Source organism: Cavia porcellus, unplaced genomic scaffold (genome assembly GCF_034190915.1).
Source record: "Cavia porcellus strain 051 isolate PalLab524CR breed Dunkin Hartley unplaced genomic scaffold, mCavPor4.1 scaffold_18, whole genome shotgun sequence".
NCBI classification, from domain to species: domain Eukaryota; kingdom Metazoa; phylum Chordata; class Mammalia; order Rodentia; family Caviidae; genus Cavia; species Cavia porcellus.
Window position 1 is genome coordinate 33,452,610 of NW_026947501.1, and position 26,020 is coordinate 33,478,629.

At 38.6% G+C, this 26,020-nt stretch overlaps 1 protein-coding gene across 3 annotated transcripts in view; it reads left to right on the top strand.

Annotated features, from left to right (window-relative positions):
• Nucleotides 1–26,020, top strand: part of Ctnna2 (catenin alpha 2) — a 1,046,977-nt gene that overhangs the window by 790,379 nt on the left and 230,578 nt on the right. For 2 of the 3 annotated variants that reach the window (XM_063229641.1, XM_063229642.1), the window contains exon 8: nt 19,395–19,475. In XM_063229641.1, coding sequence (XP_063085711.1) covers nt 19,395–19,475 — 81 coding nt within the window. Of the gene's footprint in view, nt 1–19,181; nt 19,308–19,394; nt 19,476–26,020 lie in introns of those variants that run through there. The other variant, XM_063229644.1, reaches the window with a different exon arrangement.

The following is a 26,020-nucleotide window of genomic DNA, read 5'->3' on the forward strand; positions in this document are numbered from 1 at the left end:
GTTTGATTGTTGCAGTCTGAAGGTCAGGTAGAGCAGGAGATTATATCTTAATTCCAGGGGGAGAGCAAAATGCCTTTTTTCCCCCAACCTGGTCCCAGCTACTTGGATGCATTCACATTGTGGGCTGTTCTTCCCTATTCATGCCAATGTGCTTGAAAACAGCCTCACAGACACTTCCAGTAGCAGGGCTTTACTAGTTCTCTAAGTATTCCTTAGCCCAGTCTGGTTGATGCTTCAAGTTAACCATTGCATGTGGATTACACATCTACAGTCAGATACTATAGAACCCCAGAGCCTTTCCAGGAGAATCTCTAGTCATTGTGTAAATGGATCTCTAATTTAAATGTTCTCAATGATAATTTTACTGAATTTCACAACTCTTATATCCAAGTTCTGTATTTCCAGAAGTGTTTTTAAAACTGTAAGACAGTTTTAGTTCTTTCATTTAGTAGGTTTCCCATCACCATTCCTAAAGAATTTGCTGGACTTGGGCTTAGCACCTGTTGGTATGGCATTTCTTAGGGAATTATATCCTCAGAACCAGGAAACCATGCACTAAATCCCATGAAACTGTGAACTAAATTAAACTTTTCCTCATTTAATTTGTGGGTGTCAGATACTGTGCCTCAACAATGGGAAAGCTGACTAATACACTACCTAAAATATCTCATTTAGATTTCTGAATAAATAACACCTGCGAGATTTAGTACAGCATCCAGAAATCACATTTTTACCTGAATTAAATTGTGAGAGAACATGAGATAAATTTGTGTTTGACTGTTTTGTGAAATGAGAAATGTGTGAAGGCCAAATTAGGAAGATGGCTGTAAATTGGGTTTATTTATTTACTTAGCATCTACAAGCTACTTGTTTTTAATAAGAGATGGAAAGTTCTTTGAGGAGCGTGAGAAAGGCCAAAGCAGTTAAGTTGGTATTCAGAGGAAGAATTGTACTTGGAGAGCTGGGAAATCCTTTTTTCAATCCTTGGGAGACATGGAGCTCCAGCCTTGTTAAGACTAACTGATATAGGCTTTGTCCTGTGAAATACTGAAGAGCTTCCTGAGAAGTCAGTGAGAATATGGGGAGGCAGTCATATCTCCAGACCTGCCCTCACCTCAGCTGTCCTGGGTTCCTGTGTTTGTAGAGGCATCCAAGCCTCCACAAATCACTACCCTGGTATCTTGTCATTTGCTGGTGAATACCACTGTAGCAGAGTACCACAGGCTTCAAGGACAGCTTTTGCTTTTTTCTCACACAGATTTAGACACTAGAACTTTGAAGTCAAGGTGTCAGGAGAGTAGGTTTCCCATGAGGCCTCTCTCCTCGGCTTATAGGAAGCCATCATGATTCTTTCTCCATCCTCACACTGACTTTTCTCTTTTTGCATTCATGTCCTGAGCTCTTCTTTGAGGACACAAGTCATGTTGGACAACTGTTCAGCCTAACAACATCATTTTAATTTAACATCTCTTTAAAAGTCCTGTCTCAACATGTCACCACTTTCTAAGGTAGTTGGGGACAGAAATTCAACCTAAGCAGGATACTGTTTGATGCACATCACGAATTAATGGGGTTCAGCACTATGTGGTACTCAGAAAATTCTTATTGTTGGACAGACTGGTCGTTGCTTAACATAGAATGTGGTGGCCGAGCCTGAGGTACTTGGTGATGTGAGTCAACCTGAGTTGTGTGATTCGCAGCCTGTGGTTAACACACACCCTACTTCATGGCCTTACTCTGGTGGTTTCTGTGTACAAACAATACACAGTCCTAGTACTCTGCTTGTATGGATAGTATTTACTAGTTTAGAATTTTTATTTTTGGAGTGAGAATTGGGCTGTTGCACTGAGCTATATCCAGGGTCTTGGTTAAAGACCAAACATAAAAATTTGCCGGGGCTGGACTCAAACTTGTGATTTTTCTGACTCATCAACATATCCAGTTTAGTTTGGAAGCTCATTGTTTTCCATTTTATGGATTTTGCTTAATCGTAAGACTCAGGGGGCAGTGGGGATATCTCTGGAAAGGGGTTCCTGTGAGAGGGCCATTTAGGTTGGGAGCTGGGAACTCCTCTGGATCTCTGAGTGGAGAGGAAGAGGGAGAGGAAAGGGCATAGCTGGGTGGTCTAAATCTGGCTAGTGCGTGTTGTCACATAGTTAAAGACAGAAATGAACTGCCAGGCAATCTTGAGCTCTCTGTCCCTCAGGACTGTGCACAGGGAGTGAAAGCACTTGAGCTCACAGATGAGGATCCACTCACAAGGTGATGTCAGCTGATTTTACTCAGGAGTTTAGCACTCTTCTGGTTGCTAATTTCTCATTTGTTTTTTGATCACTTAGTAGTATCTTCTATTTCAATGATAATACTGGATCCCTGACCCATTATTCCTTTCCTCTAGTAGTTCCTGCTTTGGGTGGTCTTAATTCTCCAGGATCCAAGGAAAGTTTTCAAGCGCCCTTCATCTTAAACTATATAAAGAAAGTTCACTTTGCTTTAAGCTATGCAAATAAATCTTTTTTTCTTTCTCTTTGGCTTTTCCATATTTCTACGATTATTTGATTTTACCCATCAGTTTTTTTTTTTTTTTTTTTTGGTTTCATAGATTTGTCTAATTTCTACACCCTGAATTCCTTACCAGATTTCTCAATGTGCCAAAGGTTTCACCTCTCTTGAGCTTCCTTCCCCCACCAACCACACAGAGGTTTCAGTCCTGTCTTTCTGTGCTGTTAAGGAACATATTTTCCTAGCTAGCATATTTTCCTACATGACTACATTTATGTCACTGATGCATGTGCCAACTCTTGCATTGAAACATACAGACACAAATGAAGCAGACAGGTGAAATCAATGACGTCATGAAGTTTGTAGTCTAATGGTAGAAACAAATGAATACCACTAAATATATTGCATGTGTGGTTTCCTAAATCATATTAGTAATTCATTAGGAACATTCTAGAGTCACACAAACAAAATGCAGTGATTCTCTGATGCTAGATCTCAAAGCAATGCATCGTAGTGGAAGGAACATGTACAAGAATTTTGCGGCCATCAGTCCCATCTTTGGAGGTCTCTTGCTGCTGAGGAGTGTCCTAGTTCCTCACTTGAGATCCTGTTCAGTGTGGAGCAACCTTGGCGGGCCTGCTGCATCTGGCTTCCTGGATGTGCCAATGAAGGAGACCAAAATAGAAGCCACTCTAGTTGCTTCGGGGAATCTCCCTCTTCTTGGCAGTTACAGGTGTTGCATTTGATTAAAGTCATCAGTGAGATGCATTCATTACTGATTTCATTACCCATGCATAGGACTGAAAAGAGGGAATCAATCCCTAGCATTTGCTCCCCATCCTTCCTTAGCAGAAGAAACCACAGTTAAGAGTTTGAATTCCTCACTTATTATTCATAGAATATCAGGATCCATATCTGGTTCTCCTTGTCTTTTGCTGCGTATTTGAATTGTATCATGAGTAAACTTTAAATCCGAGAAAACTTCATGATTAAATATCACACTGCTACCTGAAGGTTTGTGAGTGATAAATCTCGACAAATTCAGACCTAGACTATATAATGATATTTTCTTACTATCCATTCAGTCCACTATCATTCATTCCATCTATCTGTGGTTCAAATGCTGGACATTGTGTTACTCCTTAACTAGTTTACTGGGCAGATGAGGAAATTTCAGGGTAGGAAATGTATTTATTGGATACCATATTCATGCTAAATTCAGGGATGGACAGTTTATATGCATTGCCTCCATTTTTATCACAATCCTGCATCAGGCATCATTTTCACTCTTGTGCATGTGAAGTCTGACATTTAGTGAGGAATTTGTCCAGTATTGCACAGAAAAGTAGTGAGAGGCAACTTCTGTCTGTACTTACTTAAAAAGTCTTTGAAAGTGGCTGGCAGAGCAGCTGAGTGACATCCCTAACAATATCCAGTGTGTCCAAGGAGCTGGGTTCATCCTTAGTGTCCTCTCAAAAGGATTTTTTCAAGGAAAGGAAAGCATAGAAAAGGTCAAAAGTGAGGCAGAGAGAGAAAATAGGCTAGAAATTGTATTTTAATTGTCATTTTTAAAAAATAATGTATGATAGACTAATATTGATTTCTTTATTAAACCATTCATTTGCTGTTCCCCTAAGTCTTGTCGTCACACCCTTCAGGAGGCCCTAAGATATCTCTTGGAGCTTACACTGTAGCTTTTTTTGGCTCTCCATGGCCGAAAGCAGGCTGGTATTCGATTCTGGATGAACTGAAATTTGGGGATTCACTTACCTCAGGGGCCTCAACCTGAGAATCTTAGCAATAACACTACAACGATTTCCACATTTATTCTACCACTAATTACAACACTGTATTAAGAATTGTTAAATAAAAATGACAGGAATCTATTGTTTACATCACACTCTTACAGTGAGACCCAATAGCCCAGGCTAAACATCAAAATGGAGTTACTCATGCTAAAGTTCCCCAGCACTCTGCTGAAATAAGGCTGCTTATCTGAACTTCTGATTTAATCAGGATTAGAAAGACAGCAACCAAATTTCCAAAATAGGCTAGCTTCCATTAGCATGATAATGAAGTTCCCTCTGCATTAATGCTTACACACAAAAGGTAACCAGAGGTAACTTATTAACTTATTAGTTATTTGCTTATTATGCTGTCTCTCAGCACTGGAAAGGAAAGCAACTTTGAAATAACCAACCTACTGGTGTTTTTGATTTTGCTTTCTTCAAGGCCTTTCTATCTACGAAATCAAACTCTTCTGCTTGGTTGTCTGGAAATTAATTCTTTCTTATGGAATGAAATGTTGCCGACTGTAGAATTACAAAATAAAACTAGTTGTGATCTTTAAACTAAATCATTATAATTTTGTTTTTGACAGCACAAAAGAAACTCCTTTTGGTTACAAGGAAATGTGTTTTTTTCCTTCACAGTTTTATTCTTTACCTACACAGGGAGAGAATACCCAGAGGTAATAGATAAAAACAGATGAACCTTTCATTTTCTGTCTCTGTCTTTGTCTTTTTCTTCTTGTCTTTCTGTCTCTGTCTGTCAGTCTCTCCTCCTTCCTCTCCCTCTCATATAAATGCAAATCAATGATTACAGCATTTCACTCCACTGTTATGTATGCAATTGACGAATGCATTATCAAGCAGCTTAGCAATTATTGTCAACCTTATCCAATTCCACAGCACTGATGACATAATTGCAAACAATAGTAGTTTATTCAACTCTGATAATTCTAAGCCAGGAGAGAAAATTTACTCAGAAACCTTTAGTCCTACTTTTAGACATTTTTTTCTTTTCTTTTTAATCAGGGCTTGAAAGACAGGCAGTAGCTACAAGCAGACTAGGACACTGTAGATGAGACAATTTTGTCCACTTATCCAAAGAAATCTCTTTCAGGATTTGTTTGAAAAAAATGCCTTTGCTTGGTATCAGATAGATTACTCAACTGGCGTAAAAGAAGAGGGAATTCGGTGCAGTCTACAGAGTCAGGGACAGACAAGTTTTGATGGGATTGTAGGGGATGCTTCAGTATAAGACGTAAGAAAAAGATGGCAGGGTGGGCACCTAGAGACAGCATGGGGTGCTCAGGGAAACGCTTCTCTTATGGGCCTGGGACAAAACAAGGGAGCAAAGACACTGCAACCACGGGAGGAGGAGCTTGGGGTAAATTTTCAAAAAATGCTCGAAATCAGTAAAGTTTGTCAACATCTATAGAATACCCCTTGATTCAGAAGACTTTTATTTTGTTTTTGTTTTTGAGATGTTACACATTTTTCTTACGCTGTGCATCCCCTAATAAGGTCAGCAATCTCTTTTTGATTCTGTGTCTATTATATCCACTTAGTCTTAATTCATGTCTACACATATGTAGACATGGCAATGACAGGCAAGGGAATCAGAAAGCTGGAGTAATTTTCTTTCTCTTTATGCAGGGATTTTTTTGAAATGTTATGGTAGAGTGTAGTTACTCTGTATTGTTTTCATTTCTCAGGCAGCAAAGCTTTTCTTTTCTAATTAAGTGGTTTGGTTTAGACTCTCATGTTTTTGAGATAGTGACTCATTCATTAGGAATTAAGCAGAATTATCTTAATTGTGGATCCCTGGTCCTATTTTAAGCTTCATACCAACAGTTGATTGCAAAACTCATAATTAGGTTGATCAACAGAATTTCACAGAAATATTAAAATGCAGATTCCTGGGTCAAAGTTTGAAAGAGTTTGGTTAATCAAATGATTAGTCAAGTTAGAACTCCTTGAATTTTTTTCTTCTTTTTAGAACTTATTTATACTTTTAAAAAATGAATATTAAACTGGCAAGTTCACTGGGGGACTAGTTCAGTAGTGGAGCATTTGTGTTGCATTTATGAGACCAAGATTTTGATGCCTAGTGCTCTAAAAATACAGAAATGCATAAAAGTAAATGAAAATATCCTGGTCCTATTGTATACTACTTAAACATAATCACATGGGGGAAAGGCCAGAAATCTGCATTTGTTTTCAGTCTAAGGATTACTGAGTCTAAGAATCTTCTTTGTACCTTCTTTTGTTTGTTTGTTTTTGTTGGTTTGTTTGTTTTGAAACAGGGTCTCTGCGTAGTTCAAACTGGCCTTGGACTCACTATGTAGCTCAGGCTGGCCTGCAATACTCTTGCCTCAGCCTTTTGAGTGTTGGAATTACACGCATGCATCATCATGCCTAACTTTCTCCTTTTATCTTTAACCACCACTTACCATCTTTGTAAACTAGCAACACCCTTTCTGGGAACTCAGTTCACCTAAAAGTTTGCATTTGTAGTCTATTGCCAAAGCCATGTGTTATGAGAGGCACACATTTGGGCTCCTCAGCTGCCACTCAGAGACTTTGAGGAGGAAACTGTGGTGGTTACAAGCCAGCAGTGGAGAAGGAAACTTCTCCTAAGGAATTCCTCCAACCTTGCTCTTCTGATTCTTTGAAGATTTGGTACAGTGGGAAATATATACAGAGTTCAAAAATATGTCTGTACTCAGCATATAATCTAGGCACAGGCTTTGTCCTGTGCATTTTGTTTCCTTTTTGCAACACCTGCCCTTCCACATGCACAGAGCTGGATGGGACAGAAAAGGATGCTGTTGGTAAATTTCCGTGCAGTCTTAGCAAACTTTCAGTGAGCTCCAGCATAGGAAGGAAGAAGATCTCAGCATCTGACTGGATGTGATGTGCATTCTCAAGTCTCCCCCTTAATAGACACAGTGTACGCTACAGAGAGCAAAGTGTAATTTTAAGAACCTTGTAATTCTTTACAAATTAACACAGCAGATGGTGTTTATGGGAGCCACATAGTGAAGAATATTTGGGACGATGTGAGACATGTGTTCTAGGGTTTCGGCCTGCTTTCTACTTAGCTTAGGTTTTTAACTATCATGCTGCAAAATGCTATTTGCCTCATAAAGTTTTCATTTGTTCCAAGGGTGAGGAAATGCCCTAAGAGAGAATTCTCTTATGATGAAGACCCTAAGCATTCCCACAAAGGCCTTCTTTCACGGGAGACTCAGGCCTCATACTATGTCTGCCAGGTCTGTAAGGGTGGCCTCAGGGTGCAGGTGAGGGGCAATGTAGCCTTTGCTTCTGATGTAGGGATAGGTTTTGGAAGAAAAGGAAGAGCCCAGGTCTTAGCAAACAAAGACAAAGCACAGGAGGGGCAGGAGAAAGATCAGCATCTCTAGATGCTGACTTTTTAGTGTGTAAATATTTAAAGTATAACTTTGTCATTTTAACTGCCCATGTCATGGAAAAATATTCTGCTAGCTCTCTCATAGTGATGCTACGTGATTAGTGAGTAGGGTTTGTAAATTTGCTTTCTCAGCAGACTGGCCTTTTGGAGGGGAGCAGGGCAAGAAGGAGAAAGCTCCCAGATAGAGATAGACTTGTTGAGTTAGGAGTGAGCAGAGAGCACAGGGAACGGTGGGCCTCACAGGCTTTGCCAAAGACCAAGCCAGGTCAGAGTTGATTTGGGCATTGGCCTTGGCTTTAGCACATGAGCAGAGATATCTTTGGGGGTCCTCTGGCCATACTGCAAGGCTATGGTACTTACTGCTTCATAACACTGTATTTCCCCTGCCCACTGGCACCCAAAAGCCTTCCTCATTTCCTTTGCCTAGGGCTGGCCAGACGGTCCCAAGTGTTCTCTAGTGCCACCTGCATCCTCATCCCACTCATTTACTGTTGCTCAGAAGGTCCACTGCATCCATTTGGTACCTGATGTCCTCAACCTTCTATCGCAGGAGAAAAGTCATTTACTCTTTTTTTTTTTTTTTTTTTTGTCCTTCTCAAGGTGCGTCTATCTTTTGTGTGCAGTCAAGATTTCATATCTCAGAAATTCTTACTTGTCAGCCAGGTTTTGAGAAAGCAGTATTACAGAAGGAAGGAAAAGCATGTAGAAAGTATGGACAGGGAATGAGAATTGGCAACAGTATTATTCTACCTCTGAGAGCACATATGTTCACCTCCAACTCTGTACAGGTCACCTCATCTCCAGATATCCATATCCAATTCAAACAACTAAAACACCAGTCACTTATACACAGTACATATCTGCATTTGTATTTGCATATCTGTATCTGTATCTCTGTCTTTTTTCTTTCTCTCTTTCTGTTTCTGTTTCTTTTTTCTTTCTTTCTGAGACAAAGTCTGTGTTCAAGACTAGCTTCAACCTTTCCGTGTAACTCAGGCTGGCCCTTAACTCACAATCTCATGACCCTCCAAAGGGGGATATCTGTGGATATTTATGATGTACTTAGGTACTATTTTATGTAAGATATTTTTCCCAAAAATGTCAAAGTTTTGAGTAAATATAGTTAGCCTATGTCTTCCTAATGCTGAAACTTTGTACTTCTAATTGAAAAAAAAAAGGGGCATACATTCATGACAAGTTTTTGCAAAGAACAGGATCATGATGATGTGTTTTACATATTTGTGTGGTGGGACATCTGTATATGAGGCACAGAGGGGCCAAGACCTAAGGTTTCCACCTAAATATACTTTTCAAAAATTGATCCTCTGCCTAAATATGTTTTAATCTGTGAACTCTCAGACATGTGGTCCCATATACTGACTGTTTTTTGAGACAGTGTTAAATCCCAATCTCAAGTGATGCTTTTCCTGTTACTGTAACTGAGTGGTTTGGGGAATATGTGCTAAAAAATGAAATGGAGCTTTAAATTTCACTGAAATCTTCATCATGTATTCAGGTTGTGTGTGTGTATGCATGTGGGTGTGTGTGTGCGTGCATGTGTGCAAGCATGCAGGTATGAAATCAGTGGGAATTTGCACTGTGCCTTGACTACTTTCATCTCAGCTGCGGAGATGAAATGGCATTTTTTAGCATTTTGCTCAGTTTGTGGTCTCCTACCAGCTTAGAAGGGATATGCGGTTAATTAACCCTGGCTTTTAGCGCTCACTCAAGGTTAGGGGGTGGCATTATGAAAAATACCTTCTATGCAGAGTAGCCCACCAATTAATCACTGAGAACTACACCTGCATTAATCAAATAAATCAAGGAACAAGAAGTGTAACATGGCACAGGTGTTAACCAACCATTTCCTAGGGCTATGACCAGCTCATTGTGACATTTATTTTTAGGACCCCATATTTTCTAAATTGCTCATTCCTTTCCTGCCAGCTTCCTATCTCCAGGTGCCTACTCGAACCATCCATCTTTCTATCTATACACACGTTTCCTAAGCACTTCTGATGAGTTTCACACAGAGTCCTCTGGTATTCATGAGCAGAAAAGTGCTTGGATTCTGTTCTTCAACCACATAGCAGAACTGTTTAATAATGCAGGATGGTACCTTGTTAACATCTGCATTATTTTGTGCAGTACCTGAGTGGAGTGTGTGTTCACAAGAGGAGATCTTCAAGGGCTGGATAGGTCTAGGAAGTCTCCCTGAGTTGTTGGGGGAGTGAGCTGCTCCTTGAAGAGTGAGTAGAATCTTCAAGATGAATGGTTGATTGAAAAGGGATGACCCCTTCCAGATAGATATCTGTGGGCCTGAAACAGAGCCAAAGAAGTTGGGAGTTATTGAGTTAAAGATTCCAAAAAGGGGAATCTTAAATCTAGACTCAATAATTTAGTAGAAAATAGAGAAATGGTTATAATGAACAGATGAGGAAGTGAAAACTTCATTGTAGTAGCCCATGCTGAAGATGATGACAGAGTTAACCAACAAGGTGTATGGTGGGTTGGAGAGTACACTAGGGTGAGTAGACTTCATGGTGAGAAAGATTGGAGGAACAGTATGGAAACTGGAGAGAATCTGATAGGCAGATTCAGTGACTAAGTGGGTTGGAGGGAACAATATGTTAATGCCATGTAAGCATGTGAGTACCTGGTCAGTGATTAGCGGTGGGGGAAACCATGGATGTGAACTTGAATTTCCCTGGTATGTTCCAGGCTGTCCACTGGGACTGTTGGCTGAAATCTTCTCCCAAATATCATGCTTTCAAATTATTTTGGCCTATTATATTAACATCTTTAATTTATTCAAGACTTTTTAAAAATGTGACAGAAATTCAACAGTCACAAACAAGGGGGAATTTGTTAAGTTACATTACCAGGTCATCTACTAAAATATACTTATGAGTTTCAGTGTACACGAACTCAGGAGATCATCTATTTTATTCATATATTTAGGACAATTTATTGAATGTCTATTATTTGCCAGGCCCAACTCTAAGACCTAAGGATATAAAGATCATTCTTTTATGAGTTAGAATGTTGAATGTTTATATCTTCCCAAAATGACTACATCAAAATACAATTCCCAATGCAATGATAGTTGAAAGTGGAGACCTTTAAAAAGTAGGCTAGGAGGTAGAATCTTCACAAATGAGATTTGCGCCCTCGTAGAAAAACACGCTGGCGAGTTTTGCCCCTTTGGCCATCTGCGCACATAGCAAAAGTCTCTATATGATCTAGGAAGTGGGCTGTTCCCAGACCCCTTACACACTCATGATTTGGTTTAAAATTTCCCAGCCTCCATTATGTAAAGATGTAAGTTTTGTTCTAATGAGCACTCAGTCTATGGTAGTTTTGTTATATCATCTTAAATGGACTATTTGAATATATGTATCAATTGATTTAACTGCAAAGTAGACTTTCTTCCCCTTACCTTTCCTTCTCTTGCTCTCCCTCCCCATCTTCCTCTCAACTCCCTTCCCTATCATTGTCTTCACATCAGTCAGGATAAACTAAAACAATAGGTATGACACAAGATATACACATGCATAAGAAATTAAAAGATTGGCTTGGGATGGTCAGCCATAGAGTTGGGTGAAGAAGTTTGAAGAGGGCGTCTACACACCAAAGGTTGAGGGATCCAGCCCAAGGTCTAGAGCTCAGTGCAGTGTCCTGTACCAGTCTGTTTCAGGAGGCTGATGGGTCTGTGATGTAAGACTGAAGAGTCCCATGTGGAAGCTGCACAGTCTGTACCAGAATCCAGGAGATGACATCCAAGCTGAAGGCTGAAGACTGAAGCTCCTCTGAAGAACCAGAAATCAGTCCTTATTCATTTTCCTTTTATTTTACGCAGGCTGCCCACCCTGGGGTAGGTGGTCACACACCATGTCCCTGCCCTCTTTTTGCACAGGCTGAGGACGTTTACAAAGTGAGGACCCTGGCCCCCTTCTGAGTCACTTGGTTAAACTTCTAAACTTCTTAAGTTGACACCATGAACAATACTCTAGAACAGTAAAGGCAAGTCCTTTACATACTAGGTTGTAAAACTGCTGAGTTACTTAACCTTCCAGACTTCTCAAATTGACAGTAGATCAGCCATTACATCCTGCACTTTCTTCTCATCTCTTCCCATCTCTGATTTCTCTCACAAACTCTCCTTCCTTCCTGTCTCCCTCTCTGTCTCTGTCTGCCTCTATCTTTCTGCATCAGCTATGCATTTTTATGTGTGGGATCTGTTTCCAGATTCCCTAAGTAGCTCAAAATTTATCTGCAACCAACTTATAAATGCTAGTAATAAAAATATATATGCCTCCTTCAGGGTAGCTCTACCCACAATCTACCATCCTGTGTCTGCTTCTCACAGGTTTGCATGTGACTGTAAATTTACCCCTTGGCAAGGAGTACTTGGTTAAGAGTTAGAAGAAAAAATTGGAGGACTACTGCTGAGAGAACATGGATAGTTCTATGGGAGGATACACACAATAATCGTGTGCTGTGATCTCTCTGAGTTTTATTGCAAGCATTTCCCAAAGTATACATGCATGACAGTGTTCTACAGATTGACCACCATATTTTCTTTTAACTTTACTATGATATAAAAGTGACACAAGTTTGGTAGAAACTGCACTTTAAATTTTGATTTTTCTTTTCTTTTCTTTTTGAGACAGGACCTCACTGTATAAGCTCAGACTACTCTCAAACCTGTAATCTTCCTGCCTCAGTCTTCTAAATGCTGGGATTACTGGCATGTGCTAGTATGCCTGTCCCTGAATTTCAATCTTTTGAGATTCTAGGCAGCAGAATGAAGCTATGGCTCTCAATCAGCCACTTGAACATGGGGATAAACAACTCCTTTGGTGTACTGTGTTTCTAAGCCATGTTCTTTGAAAGGTCAGGTGTATTTATTGCATTGCTACTTACAATACTTTTCAAATTATGATAATTATAGCTCACATCATAAATTAAGCAGTATCTGCACTAATGAATAAGGTCTTGAAATCTTGCCAATAATACTCTTTGATGTTTTCTTGCATTATAAATTGACAGCTTTTTCCTTGAACATTGACAAGGTCTCTCATAGAAGGTCAGAGTCGTATTGCTTTTTCCTCTTCCTCTTTTATCTCCTCCCTCTCCCAACTATTATCCTAGATCAAGCAAGTCTTGGTGGTAATGTGATTAGAACAATCTGCTCATGAATTCATTTTGTGGCCACTGCTTTATTATCTTCCATTTCAAAGAGATACTACCTCTTTCTATCACAAGAAAAATGTCCTTAACTAGTGAAAATGTAACATTTAGAAAGGTCCACCTGTTCAGATTGTGATTTACACACATTATAGAGGTATTATGAAATGTTCAAGGTTCTATAAATAATGGTGTTATTTGTAATAAGGATATGATTTCTGTATGTGAGGTTCAAAGGTAGGCAGGCAACCTTCCAAGCATGAAAGAGGTGACTGCTAGATCAATAGACAATTTTTTCTCCTCCCTTCTGTTGTCTAAATCATAGGTTTAAATGACAGAAAAGTGTGTTGGAGATAACGTGCATGGCACACTGTTGCTTTCTACCAGTCTGATGATTTTGACTTCCACTTCTTTCAAACGACAACAATTTGAAGTCTGAGCATTTAATTAACCCCTCACACAACTGATATATTAGAATTATGGCTGCACTGAATGTTAAAGAATCCTCATACTTCCAGTTATGCTTATAGCTTTCTTTGAGGGCAAGGAAGACAATGATGACATCTGTCTTCTTACAACCATGCTTTACATAAGGATAAACAGCTTAAAATACAGTTGATGTACATCTGTGGATCAAATGGAAATACTGGCTAATAAGTTTGTATTCCCAGGGCCTCCATGACTGACCACCTGTGTTGGATCATATGTTCCAGTGGGATGAGGGACTGGAATGCAAAACATCTTTAAAGAAATTCTCATTTTCAGAGATGTAAAAATCAGTGTTTCTTATGATTTTGTTTTGTAAACTAGAGGATTCACATATGTTGCATGTTATTTAGCAGGTCAATATAAATGCATTGTACACATCTTCAGCATTTTAAGGGGGTGACACATATTGATATGGAGAGAAAGTGAGAGACAGAAAGGATCTTTGTTCAAAGTAAGAGGGCCTTTTCTATTTAATGAAGCAAAGGTAGAAAACATTCTACCTTTGCTTCATTATATAGGTTGAAATAACGTATTATGCTTTTCCTGAAGACGAATTGTAAAAACCAGAATTTCAGTGAATAACCCAGTCCTTCTGTATAGAATTAAAGTGGAAATGTGAAGATATTCATGACAACATCTGATACTTTGGCAAACAGGACTTGAGTCTGGAGCCAGAGGATGGGAGGGAGAGGATCTCCATAGAAATCCAAATCAAGAAATGCGTTCTTTTCACTCTCATCAGTTCAAGCCACAGATCTATCCTGAATATGTTTTGTAAAATAGCACTGAAAGACTAAAACAAATAAAGTTTAATAAACACGCGCCTCCCTGGCACGACAGATGGCAACAAGGAAAGGCGCCCACGGCGATGTGAGAGAGCGCTCCTGCCTGCTTCTTATTCTGATCACAGTATTGATTAAATGGCTATCTCCACTGCAAATTCATTCTCTGCAAGTAACCATAAAGAAGACAAGTGGGGAGGAGGTCCCAGCAAGTCATGCAAGGTCTGTGGACAGAAAGTGGCAGAGGAATTACGCCCCGAACTGAGATTCGGTTGATAGCCTTTGAAGAGAGACAGATGAAACTCTGCATAAGCACAGTGTCCCGGAATTTTAAAGATGGGCAATGGTTTAGATGTGGAATGGAAAACACTCGGCATTGGGAGTCACAGGCGCTAGTCAAATACTAATGACTTAGGTGATTAGAATCGGTGGCTTCATCTCTAGATCTTGCTATCGTCATCTTTAAGGGGAATGAGAGAGTGGGAAAGATGAAGCAGGCAATGTTTCCTGAGTTAACTGTACTGCTCAAGTGCTGTGCTAAACATTCTACAGATCCTATCTCTTTAATGGTCGCCATAATCACACAAAGCAGGCACTTAGCTAAGATTTAGAGAAAAGAAATCTGGGACTGAGGATTCCTAGCTCTTTCTGCAGAGGCACGACTGCTTTCCCAGGACGGGGAATTGCACCGCACATTCTCCAACATGCCTCTGTGCCCACATTCCAGAGCTCTCTAGCTCATTCCTGGCCCCTTCATTCTACAGCTAGGCCTCTATGATAAAGACTAATGGTAGCAGCAGACGCGGGCACTGGCAGAGAGGGCTTGTAACTGGCTTTTGTTTCCTTCTTCAGCAAAGGCAGGGACTAAGTGCATGATCAAACACTGCACATTTTTATTATTAGGTGATAATCTCAAAATGCATGCACTTCAATTTAGTTAATCTGCTTTTAATTTATAAAGATCTTTAAGAGAAGCCTGGGGGAGACATCTGGTTGACTCCCCAGAGATGGGAATTTGCTCACAAATATGCACATGCTATGTTTAAAACAAACAAACAAACAAAAAAACTAAGCTGAATTTTTTCTCCTTATTTACTTATTTATTTATTTTCGTGCCAGGGATGAAACTCACAACCTTGCTTTTGTCAGCCAGGCCCTGGTACTGTTGAGCTATATCCCAGCCTCCCTTATTTAATTTCTTAAAAATTATCCCAGACTAGTTGACTATTTAGACTGAATTGTGTAAAATAATTCTTTTCTTACTATGGAATAACTTTCCCTTTAGGGAGTCTAGGTTTTTGTTTTGTTTTTATTTGGCAAGGTGTGCACAGAATTCCAGGTGATCCAAAAATAGTTGCTATGCAGTTTGTAAATCAATTCTTTTATTTTTCTTTCCTTAGCAAAAAATACTTTCTAATTATCCTGACTGCTGTTAATGCTTTTTATTTTTGCAGCACATACACATCATGATTGATCACACTGCTAACCTTGAGAAGAAGATAGACCATATATCACGCTATCCACTGTGCTTGAGAGGAAACAGGCATTAAGAAAAGCAGGGTAAATCATTAATCCTAGATTGCAGAGCCTAATAATAAGGACCTGACACTAGGAGGCAACTCTGTCTGTCTCTCTGTCTTTGGCCAATTGGCTTCCTATCCAATTAGGCTGTTAATTTAAACTTAGTTCCACAAGCAGACATGACAGGAGGTAAACAGGACACGATGGCTCCCAAGTCCCCATTGGCTGTGCAAATCTGAGCCTTGGTGGGCTTGCTACTGCTGTGTCTATACACGTCCTTTACAGAAATTAGGCACAGTGCTGCATTCCTGTAATCACACCTACTAGGGTGGCTGAAGGAGAAGATTTGCAGCTTCAAAGCTAGCCTGGGTAACTTTGGAAGATATTAGTTCAAAAATGGAAAAGATTTTGAGAAGTAAATAGGTAGTAAATTAGCACGGAGAGCATTGTCATACATGAGGTCCTGGTTCATTCTTTAGCATCTTAAAAACAAAATAAGACAAAGCAAATAAACAAATATAAAACAATTGGCGCTAATAAAGGACCTGTGATTGACTATTCTTGCCAATAAACCAAATTCTCTACAGTTTTCTAGTAAAAATTCTTCCTTAAAGAGTCACAACAAATAATACACGCAGGTCCACTACGTTTCTGAGCTAGTTTTTAGCTAAGACTCAGTGGTTGGAGAAGCCCAGAATTCAAAATACCTAACACAGAAATCTGACACGAGTGGTGTGAATTGCTCACGTTGTCAGAGATTCTTGGGGCTGGAAGATCAAAATATCATCAGCAATAACCACTCTCTGAAGAAGCTCTTATAGAAATAATCTCTATGTTAGTCAATTCTCTACATTTAGTCTTGGTACCGTAGAGAACTGGCTACTGCATTCTACTCAATGTACTCCTGAAACTCATTTTGCCGTTTTTCACATTCTTGCCTTGGATAATCACTCCTACTGATTCTAATCTAACCCGGAGATTAAGGTGCAGCTAAATTTCCCTTTTCCTCTCTAAGATAGCTTGGTTCCCCGAATTCGAAATGTAGTGTCTTCTTCTTCTTCTTCTTCTTCTTCTTCTTCTTCTTCTTCTTCTTCTTCTTCTTCTTCTTCTTCTTCTTCTTCTTCTTCTTCTTCTTCTCTTTCTCCTTCTCCTTCTTTCCTTTTTCCTCTTCCTCTTCCTCTCCTCCTCCTCCTTCTTCTCCTCCTCCTCTTCCTTCTCCCTCTGCTTCTGCTTCTGCTTCTTTTTCTAAACAAATCAGCCCTTTGTAAAAGTAGACCTCTCTCTTCAGTTCTCAGCATTGCTGGTCTGTTGTTCTAGTTTACTCATCAGTATTAGGGCATCGCTGAGGATAAGAACTTTAATTTTTTCATTTCTTGTATGTCTCCACTGTGATTTTACCTTACTTATTAAATGCAGTACAGAATCTCCATATTGTCCCTCTGCTCACAGAAGGGGCAACCAAACCTCCCACGTGTGTCTGTAACAATGCTAGTTATAATCTTAACTGAGTGTTACTGTTGCCTCTGCGCTTCGGGTTGCACTTATAGCACATAAAAAGTACAGATTTTTTGAACTTTAAAATTTAACACTAATATCACAGGCTAAACTTGCATACTTCCCTCACTAGCCCCACTTTAACCCTACTCTGTTGGATCTTGCCTTTGTATAAAATTGTGATACAATGTCTTGTTTTGAAATAGAATTGTTGAATTAATTTTGATACTTTGCAGTATTGTGTTTTTTATCATTAGCGGGTTCCTTGGTGCCCCATAAACTTTGAACCGGAAGCAAATGCTTCATTTCTTTTAACCTTTCACACAGCAATTATTTTGTGTACACAAACTGTCCTGAAATTCTTTTAATGGCAGTCCACTCCCTTGTCATCACCACATTTTAAAAACAAACTCAGAACTCTTAGCTTTTTAATGGTTTTTTTTTTTTTTTTTTGGTCTTTTTCATTTTTATTAGTACCAGGGATCAAACTCACGACTGCCTGCTTCAAGGCAGCCGCTTATGACGCTGAGCTAAATCCTCAGCCCCTAAAATGTTATTATTACTCTGATATATAGAAAGGTCCCAGGAAATCCATGGTTCTCAGAAAGATTGTGGTCTAGATGCCCACACAAGAGCCCAGTATTTTAGTAGCAGGCATTTTCTTTGGAAGAAGAAATTTGGAGGGAAAAAGAAGAGCCTCTAGCTGCTGAATGTGGGGTTCACTTGGATGTGAAGGCTCGGTGTGGAAGACACGGGGGCTATGTGCCCATTTTGCCTAAAAGATGAAAGTCGTGTACTATTCTTCTCTAGCTACTTTTGTTTTCTTGGAGCTATTTATAAGCTGATATTTCAAAGTTGTAAAATGTTAGCCACTTTATTCTAAGCTCTTCCTACTTACAAACCTCAGTGTGTACATCTGAAAGAGTCACTCTACGGGTTTAGAGAGTGGGGCAGAATGGTAGGAATTTGTATGATTTTAGATGACTAAAAATATGCACACATATGCCCTTTATTTTTTGACTTTTCAATGAAAACTCTTTAGGGCTATGCCTCAGACATTTTTTCAGAGAAAATGGTTAATTAAGCAATTCACAGAGAAGAGTAGCTTCTTTAAACCCAGCTCTGTAGATTGGGTGTGTATGTATCAGCTTTATGTGTCAATTGAAAGAGACCATTTACAAACCTATTGGATATTAATTTCTTTAGAGTCTAGGAACTCACAATCCCATTAGGTTAAACTTGTGACCTATGGTCTCATTTTATTATCTGCTCAACTTATTACAGAGACTTAAAAGAGGTTGTAGAGACAGAGTTTGGAGCAGGGATTTTCCTGCCTCTAGGTTCATACATAAATCATTCTACAGGCTGTTTAAGGCATAGAAAATATAATATATCTGACAAAGCTTTTGAGAATAATTTTCTCTTAAAGCAAAAATATTGCCAGCTGTGTTTGTAGAACTTCATATCTATGAGGGTCTAGTTTCTGTTTTAAAAAGACAGTGGAGCACCATTGGTTTGACTCTGTTTTACTATAACTAGCCCCCTATAAAAAAATAAAAACAAACTCAAGAAACTAGTGAAATTTTAAGTGAATATTTTATGAAAGAAGATGTTCCTGTTATACTCATGAGGAAATATTTTTTCATGACTTCAGTCTTTGTGTTACTTGTTATTATTTTATCATTCCGCTGCTTTACAGAATAGAGATTAGAAATACTATATTTTTAAGTAATGCACGTCTTCTGGTTTTGGTACAGACGTTGCAAAATGGCCTATGAAACACTGTCATAAAATTTCTATTCTGGTAATTTACTCAAAAATCCTTTCAAACTTATTTTTATCATCTCAGTTCTTGTCTACTCATATGTACGCTTACATAATAAAGAAGCACAAAGCATTTGTATTTAGAAGCAAAAGCAAACTATCCTTATGCTTACTTAATCTGTAAGTGAAACTAAGAAAGCAGATTTGGATACATCCTGAAACTGTATTGATTGTTACAAATTTAAATGTTTTATTTCAGAAGAAAAGATATCTTTGGAAACCAAATCATAGTTGCTGTATATTGAATTGAATTTATTTTTCACTTTCTTATAGATTGGACTGTATAACGTAAGTGTCATCCTGAATTGTTTTCAACATTTAATGTCACTAGTATTGAATGTTCTAAACCAAAAATGGTTTCTTTTTTCTTAACAGACTGGAAGGAAAGAAAAAGGAGATCCTCTAAACATTGCAATTGACAAGATGACGAAGAAAACAAGAGATCTCAGGAGACAGGTACTGTTTTTGTTTCTATTTTAAGTGTGTGGTTCTTCCTAGTGGTTTCCAATAATATCTATACTCATGTTGCCTTTTTGAGCTTAATTCAGATTTTCTTCATTCGATATACACAGAAACATTTCATTAGAAAAGTAGAGATTGCTGAGCAGAGAGATGTGCTGGCTGCAGTGCTAACGATGTTAACAATCCATGAGGGATATTTCTCGCTGCACAGGAGCACTTTTCACAGGAAAAGACCTGAACTCACTGCTTTCTACACCTGGCTTTACAGTTTTGCAAATCCAGTCTTCTAAGAGCTTATCTCTGATCTTTGATAATTCTTACTTGCTAAGCTCCCTAGGCGTTAAGTGATAAACTAGAACACTAATTATTAATGAGAAATATAACACTAAATCTAAATGGAGCTAATTAAGGTCTATGGCCCAGGATATTCCCTTGGGAATATAAATCTAGAATGTTTATCAGATGGTTTTTGGAAGTAGGGGACCATTGCAAAGAGAGTTTTTAGAGGAGGCATTTGGCTTATGGCATCATTAGTCTGATGGGTCCGTTTTTCTTGGGGGAAAAATTATCTCTGTTTGAAGCTCCCTTTTACCTTGAAAATATATGAACATTGGTCCATTTGCTGGCAGCCTTATTTTATATGTCTATGAGAAAGACCACCTTCAGTACTGTTCTTCCTCTAGAAGAGATTACGCCATGCATAAAATTATAATTGAACCTCCTCATCCTGGTTTCTGCCTGGTAGTCATCTGATCTTCTAAGAGTAACTTTGGGATAAGTTTGTTCATGAGAGCATTGATTGTGTGAGTTAGCATGAACACATCCCTGGTCCATGACAGCACCTGCTACACGTTCTGTAGCTGAAAAGCTGGATTAGTCCAGCTGAGTCTAGCATTCACTTCTGTACATACAAGATTATCAAGAGTCACTGAGAAACATCTTTGAAATGGTTGACATGAGAGTGCACCACTTTTGATTACAGCTAGGAACTTACAGGCTTTTTCATAACATTGCTTGAAGGTGAGGACACATTTAATTTAATTTCACCTAGAAGATGTCCATAGCTCTGGAATCTGAACACTCTGATTTGACGGTCAACTAACAAGTCCTGTTGGGAGGAACTTTTGCTTTTATTTTACCTTGAAATGATACATATTAAAACATTGGTTCTGCCATTCCTTTCTCTTATATATTGTATGCTATGAAAGAATGTGAGTACTAGAAATTGGGAGGAGGTTAAAGAAAGCATTGAATCAGGTAAATTGACCTGAGTTGTAGCCCTCATTTGTTATTAAACTGACAGGCTTGGCTGTGGGTCCTGCCTGTCTTGATCTCTTTTCCTTACATGAAATAGGGAGCCAAAGCAGATCTGCAAGCTTGCTTTGAGCTTTAAATTGTAGGAGTCCAAAGACAGTCTTCATTGATTTCCTCAGCTGGGGGTTCTAAGGCATAATAATCACAGATTTTAAAAGCAATGAGACAGTACCTCCTGGGCTTGCCTTCAGTAAAATTTCCAAATGCAAAAGTTATGAAATGGGCCTTCCTACTTCCCTGATCTCTTAGCTTTTAGTAAGGATTATGCTTTTACATACAGAAGCCAGGTTCTTAGCTCTTTACACTCGTGGCGATATTGTGATAGAATTTTTGTATAATTAGGTAGAAATAAATAAATGAATTTTTACTCTGCTGTTATGATTCCCAGGAAAAGGTTGATTCCTTTCAGCAGAGGATAGTATAAAGTGGAATTCACTGTGGAACGTTTAAGAATAGGAGGCAAATTCAAAGAGTTTCATATAGGGTGGCAGGGGAAGGAGTATATCCCCCCCCCCAAATTATTCCATGTATGACATTTTTATCACCTTTTCAAAGATGCATAGGAAGAAGAGAAATAGGAGAATGGTTTCATGGTATTAAGATCCAACAGTTTTGGCATGATTTCACATCACATCCGGGGATTTGGTTCAAACACCTTTCTCTTTCCTAATCTGCCTTTCTAGGACTAAAATGGTCCCCATCTGTCAGTTCCATCCCTACCCATATGTTGGGATATTTTTGTCTTTCTTCCCATCACTTGTATCTCTTTATGTACACCTGTAGTGGTACAAAAGCCTTTCTGATCTAAATTGGAACGACCTAGCATTTGTGCAGATGGAACACGCAATGACTAATCTGCTCAGCTCAGGTAAACCATCAGTTTAGACTTGGATAAGTAGTTAATTAGATTAAACCAGCTTTTACCTGGGTGTTTGACAGCCTTTATGAAACTGTGACCCAGTGAATGCTAGTGGCTTCATGAATGTTTGCCTATAGCAGAGATGCTTTCTTTGCTTTCAATTACAGATTAACCTTCCTGAGAGCAGATTCTAAATAAAAACTCTCAACAAACCAGATCTGCTTCCCTGTACACATGAATTCCTTCATGTGAAATTTAGGAAAATAATAGAGATAAAGAATGAAAAATCAAAGTTTTAAACCAAAGCTTCTCTAGTGCCTCTTCTTAATGGTTGTAAAGACAGAACTCAAGACCTCAGAGTTACCACTGACCTATGTCTTCAGCTTGTTTTTATTTAATTTTCAGTTTATCTCTGAGTTTCCCAGGTTGACCTCAAACTTACCGCTCTTTGGCTTCATTCTCCTGAACTGCTGGGATTCACGACACCAAGCAGCATGCTTGATTACAGGGAATTTTGTAATTTCCTGCTCCTGAAGTCCCCTGTCTGTTCCTCATAGCCGTTCACTTGGGAAATATCCTTCAAAAGGGTGACTCTTGAGGTTTACAAATCTGTACACACTAAATTTAAAAAGAAATAAAAGTTAATCATGATTATTACATAGACTTCCCTGATGAAGGAAAGTAGAGATAGACTTGTAGACACTTTTGTGTTTTTTAAAGGAACTTTTGTTTTTCTATTTGCTTTTTTGATACCAGAAATTGAACTCAGTGCCAGGCAGGTGCCCTGTTGTTGAGCTGTATCCCTGGAGACATTTTTTAAAAAGTTTTTCAACAAAAAGATCACGAAGTAGAACTTTTGAACACATAGAAACACCCTCTTTTGGAACAACATATCTGAAGAACGAGAGTAAGAAATAGTAAAAAAAAAGTCATAAGAATATGAGAATATTATTTAAAACTGATAGTCATGAGTCCATCTTCCTATTAAGCCCACGATGGTGAGACATGATAGAGTGGAATCCTTTTAGCAGTATTTTGTTTGGAAGTACAAACAGATTCATGGGATGATACCTGCCAGCTTCAAGCATTATGTTCTAATTTTAGAGTTATGGGCACAGTAGGTCCCATGTCTGGACTATTGTTACTGCTGTGATTCAGGAACCAGACCACTGTGGAAGCAAAAGCCTTTGACTGACTCCGTGTCTGGGTACCCAAGGGGCCTCAGGACCATTCTATTGCTCAGAGAGGACTCAGCCAGTGTCCGACAGCTCCACTAGCCAGCCCTCCTCCTGTGCTCAGCTGTGAACTGTTCTAGACATGGTTTTAATTTTTTCCTACACTTATAGGGATGCTGGCTCATCCTGGTTATTATTTTGATCATTTTATTAGTCTTTTTTAAAGTTGACAAGCAAGTTAGGGACTCAGACCTTCCCCAGTGAAAATCTAATGAATGATAACTGTAGTGTTTATGATGTTGCTAAACATAGCCAGTCTCAGTTCCCAAATCAATCAAGAGCTTAATTCTTACCCGTCCCCCATTAATGGCCATTACAATGAGTCCCACAATAAGATTCAGCGAATCTTAGTTTGAAAAAAGTGTCAGTTTGGCTGATATAATCAAAACATATTTGACCAAAAAACAAAAACCCTGATTAGAATGCTTTTATACAGGATTGAGTACCTAGTAGAATGGCAATGTAACAAATGAATAAAAAGAAATAACAAAAAAAAATCCTTTGCCAGATGGTATGTTCAAAGTCTTGCCTCCAAAGAGGACTACAGAAAAATCTTTCAAGATTAATAAGAAGCAATCATAGTTAAAGTGTTTCTAGCTGCTTCCTTTGGGAACCAAGTTCATTCATAAATATGGCTAAAGGTCGGCTATCATCACCAAGAGCTTGTAAAATAATTGTTCACAAAATATAAACTAATCTATTGCTGGCATATGTTAAGTCCATAAACTGTGTCTGGATTGGTTCTCAATTGTCTGTATGTATTGACCACACTGAGATTTCACCTTAGCTATGTAAGATAGGAAAGCTGTCATCATGCCTATTTTATAGGTCAAGATCCAAAGTGAACTGAGGCACTCAGCAATGCACACCAGGTATAGATATACGACAGCTCCAGTCCAGCCGATCTGACTATAGGATCTTTGCTCATGACATTTACCCCATCCACTTTTCCGTAGAAATAGCATTTTGCAAGTGGGTTACACATATACTAATATATCCTAGGAGGTATATGAGGAAGAAGAGAGATTATATAAATATGTAGAAGTAGTCTATAATTTTCAATAGCATTGCTATCATTCTAGGAATTGGGTTGACGTGTACACAAAAATTTTAATGGTGAATGTCAAAAACAGGTTCTTATTTGATATCATCTCTTGGGTCTCTACATGTTGTGGTGCAGTGGATTTCACTGGATTCTCTTTTGAAAAAGTGTTGTTTTGTTTGGGTATCTCACTTTTAAATGTGTGAATTAGAGACTTTCTAAAACACTTATAGAAGAAAGGAATATTAAGTTATTCAGGTCTCTTTTTCATATCTGCCCATGATTGAGCCAGTTACTTTTACTTTTAGATAGATTTGAATCTGCTTTTTTTTTTTTTTGACAAGGACAAAAGGATGTCTATATAGCTAAGAAATTATACAAATAATGCTATAATGATTCCCCAAGTGTTAAAGTTTATGTTCTTCACACAGAAACTTTATGCTGTACCTAATAATCCCTAGAGTTTGGTCCTAAAGTCAGATGCCTACATTGCCATGGAAGTCAGAAAACAATCATTTAAAAGAAGGAATTTGAGATTTAAAAATGAGGATCTCAGAGAAAGTTGATTATCAAATATCAAAATGAAAAATCAGGGAGGAGCAAGGTGGTACACATAGGAGAAAGTTAAGAGCATGGTGAAAGCCCATTCTTTGGCCAGGCCTTTGATCAAGTATTATATATCCAAGCTACCTCTCCCTTAGGGAAATTCTGATAAAATAGCCATGAATATTAATCCATAACACACTTATTTATCTCCTGAAAAATACTCTTCAGTTTAAGTCCAAAGTACATAATTTCATTCACCAGAAACAGTTTTTAAATTATTCCTTGGGGAAAAAAGAAAAAAAATTCCTTGGAGGAAGCTCTTTGTCAATACATAAGATAGTTTAATTTTCTCCTATAACCATCATATACACGATCATTTACACATTAATTGAAATCAAGCTTGATTTCTGTCCCTAGCAAGTGTAGCTCAAAGGAATTGTCTAGTACATTGACCGACACTGGTTAATCAAATAACACACTAAGCCAAACAGAGGGACTGATATTATATTTATGGGTAGGAAAACTCTCAGATGAGTGAGAGGTTCAACTGCTGACCTCTTTTTTCTGCCAAATTCTCCAAGCCCTAACAATCAAAGAAAAATGGGGAAGTAAGGGAATAGATAGCAATCACTGAGTCCAAACACATTTCAGAGAATGTCTCCATTTGCCTCAGTCTGTGTCACGTTATCTTGTTCTAAGCAATAGAAAGGCTTCTTCTCTTTTAGGCAGTGAAGATGCTATTAAGAATCCTGACTCTGATCTTGGAAAACCCACTGCAATTTTTTTAAACCTGTTGTATTTTTCAGGGTAAAATTCTTAAATTGGAAAATGCAGAAGATTTTGAAACACAATGATTTAAACACTGATTTGCTTTTCCAACATAGTTGTACCACTGTCATTGTTAGAAACTGCTTAGGCTGAGATTTCTTACCTGACCCTGGCACTACAAAGGAGATAATCTGAAGTATACTGGTCATCCACTACTGTGGTCTGCACTGTGGTGCCACTAGGGCAAACTACCTTGATTCTGGCTGATGTTGCTCAGTGGGTTATTGTAATCAACTTGTGATTGAAATGCATCTGTTCTATTTGACTTCTGGCTGGGGTTACCTTTTATTAACTTTTATTACCTTTATTTCTCCCTGGAGGAATTTGCATCAAGCCTGCTGATATATATTGTTTATCTCCCTATTTTCCAAGAGAGTTGAATAGGCCTGAGAGGTAGGAAGTGAGTCACTCTCCTGCAGACGTTGCCTCACCTGCCGTTACCACCTAGCCTGGTGGGTGCCCGATTGCTCAGGGGATCATCACTTTGCACCTTCCTGGTTCCCATGGATGGTACCGTTGACAGCCGAGAAAATTCAGCATTGCTTTTTGGTTGGGTAAAAATTGTGAAGAAAGTGATGCTAGTATATATCCCTCAGTTTATGCTACTTCCCCTTATATTTTTGACTGAATGGAATATCTAGGATATCTTAAGCCAAAACCCTTATCCTGCCTTGGCCCTACACAATTGTGTACATTTCACTTTGCCCAACTTTTC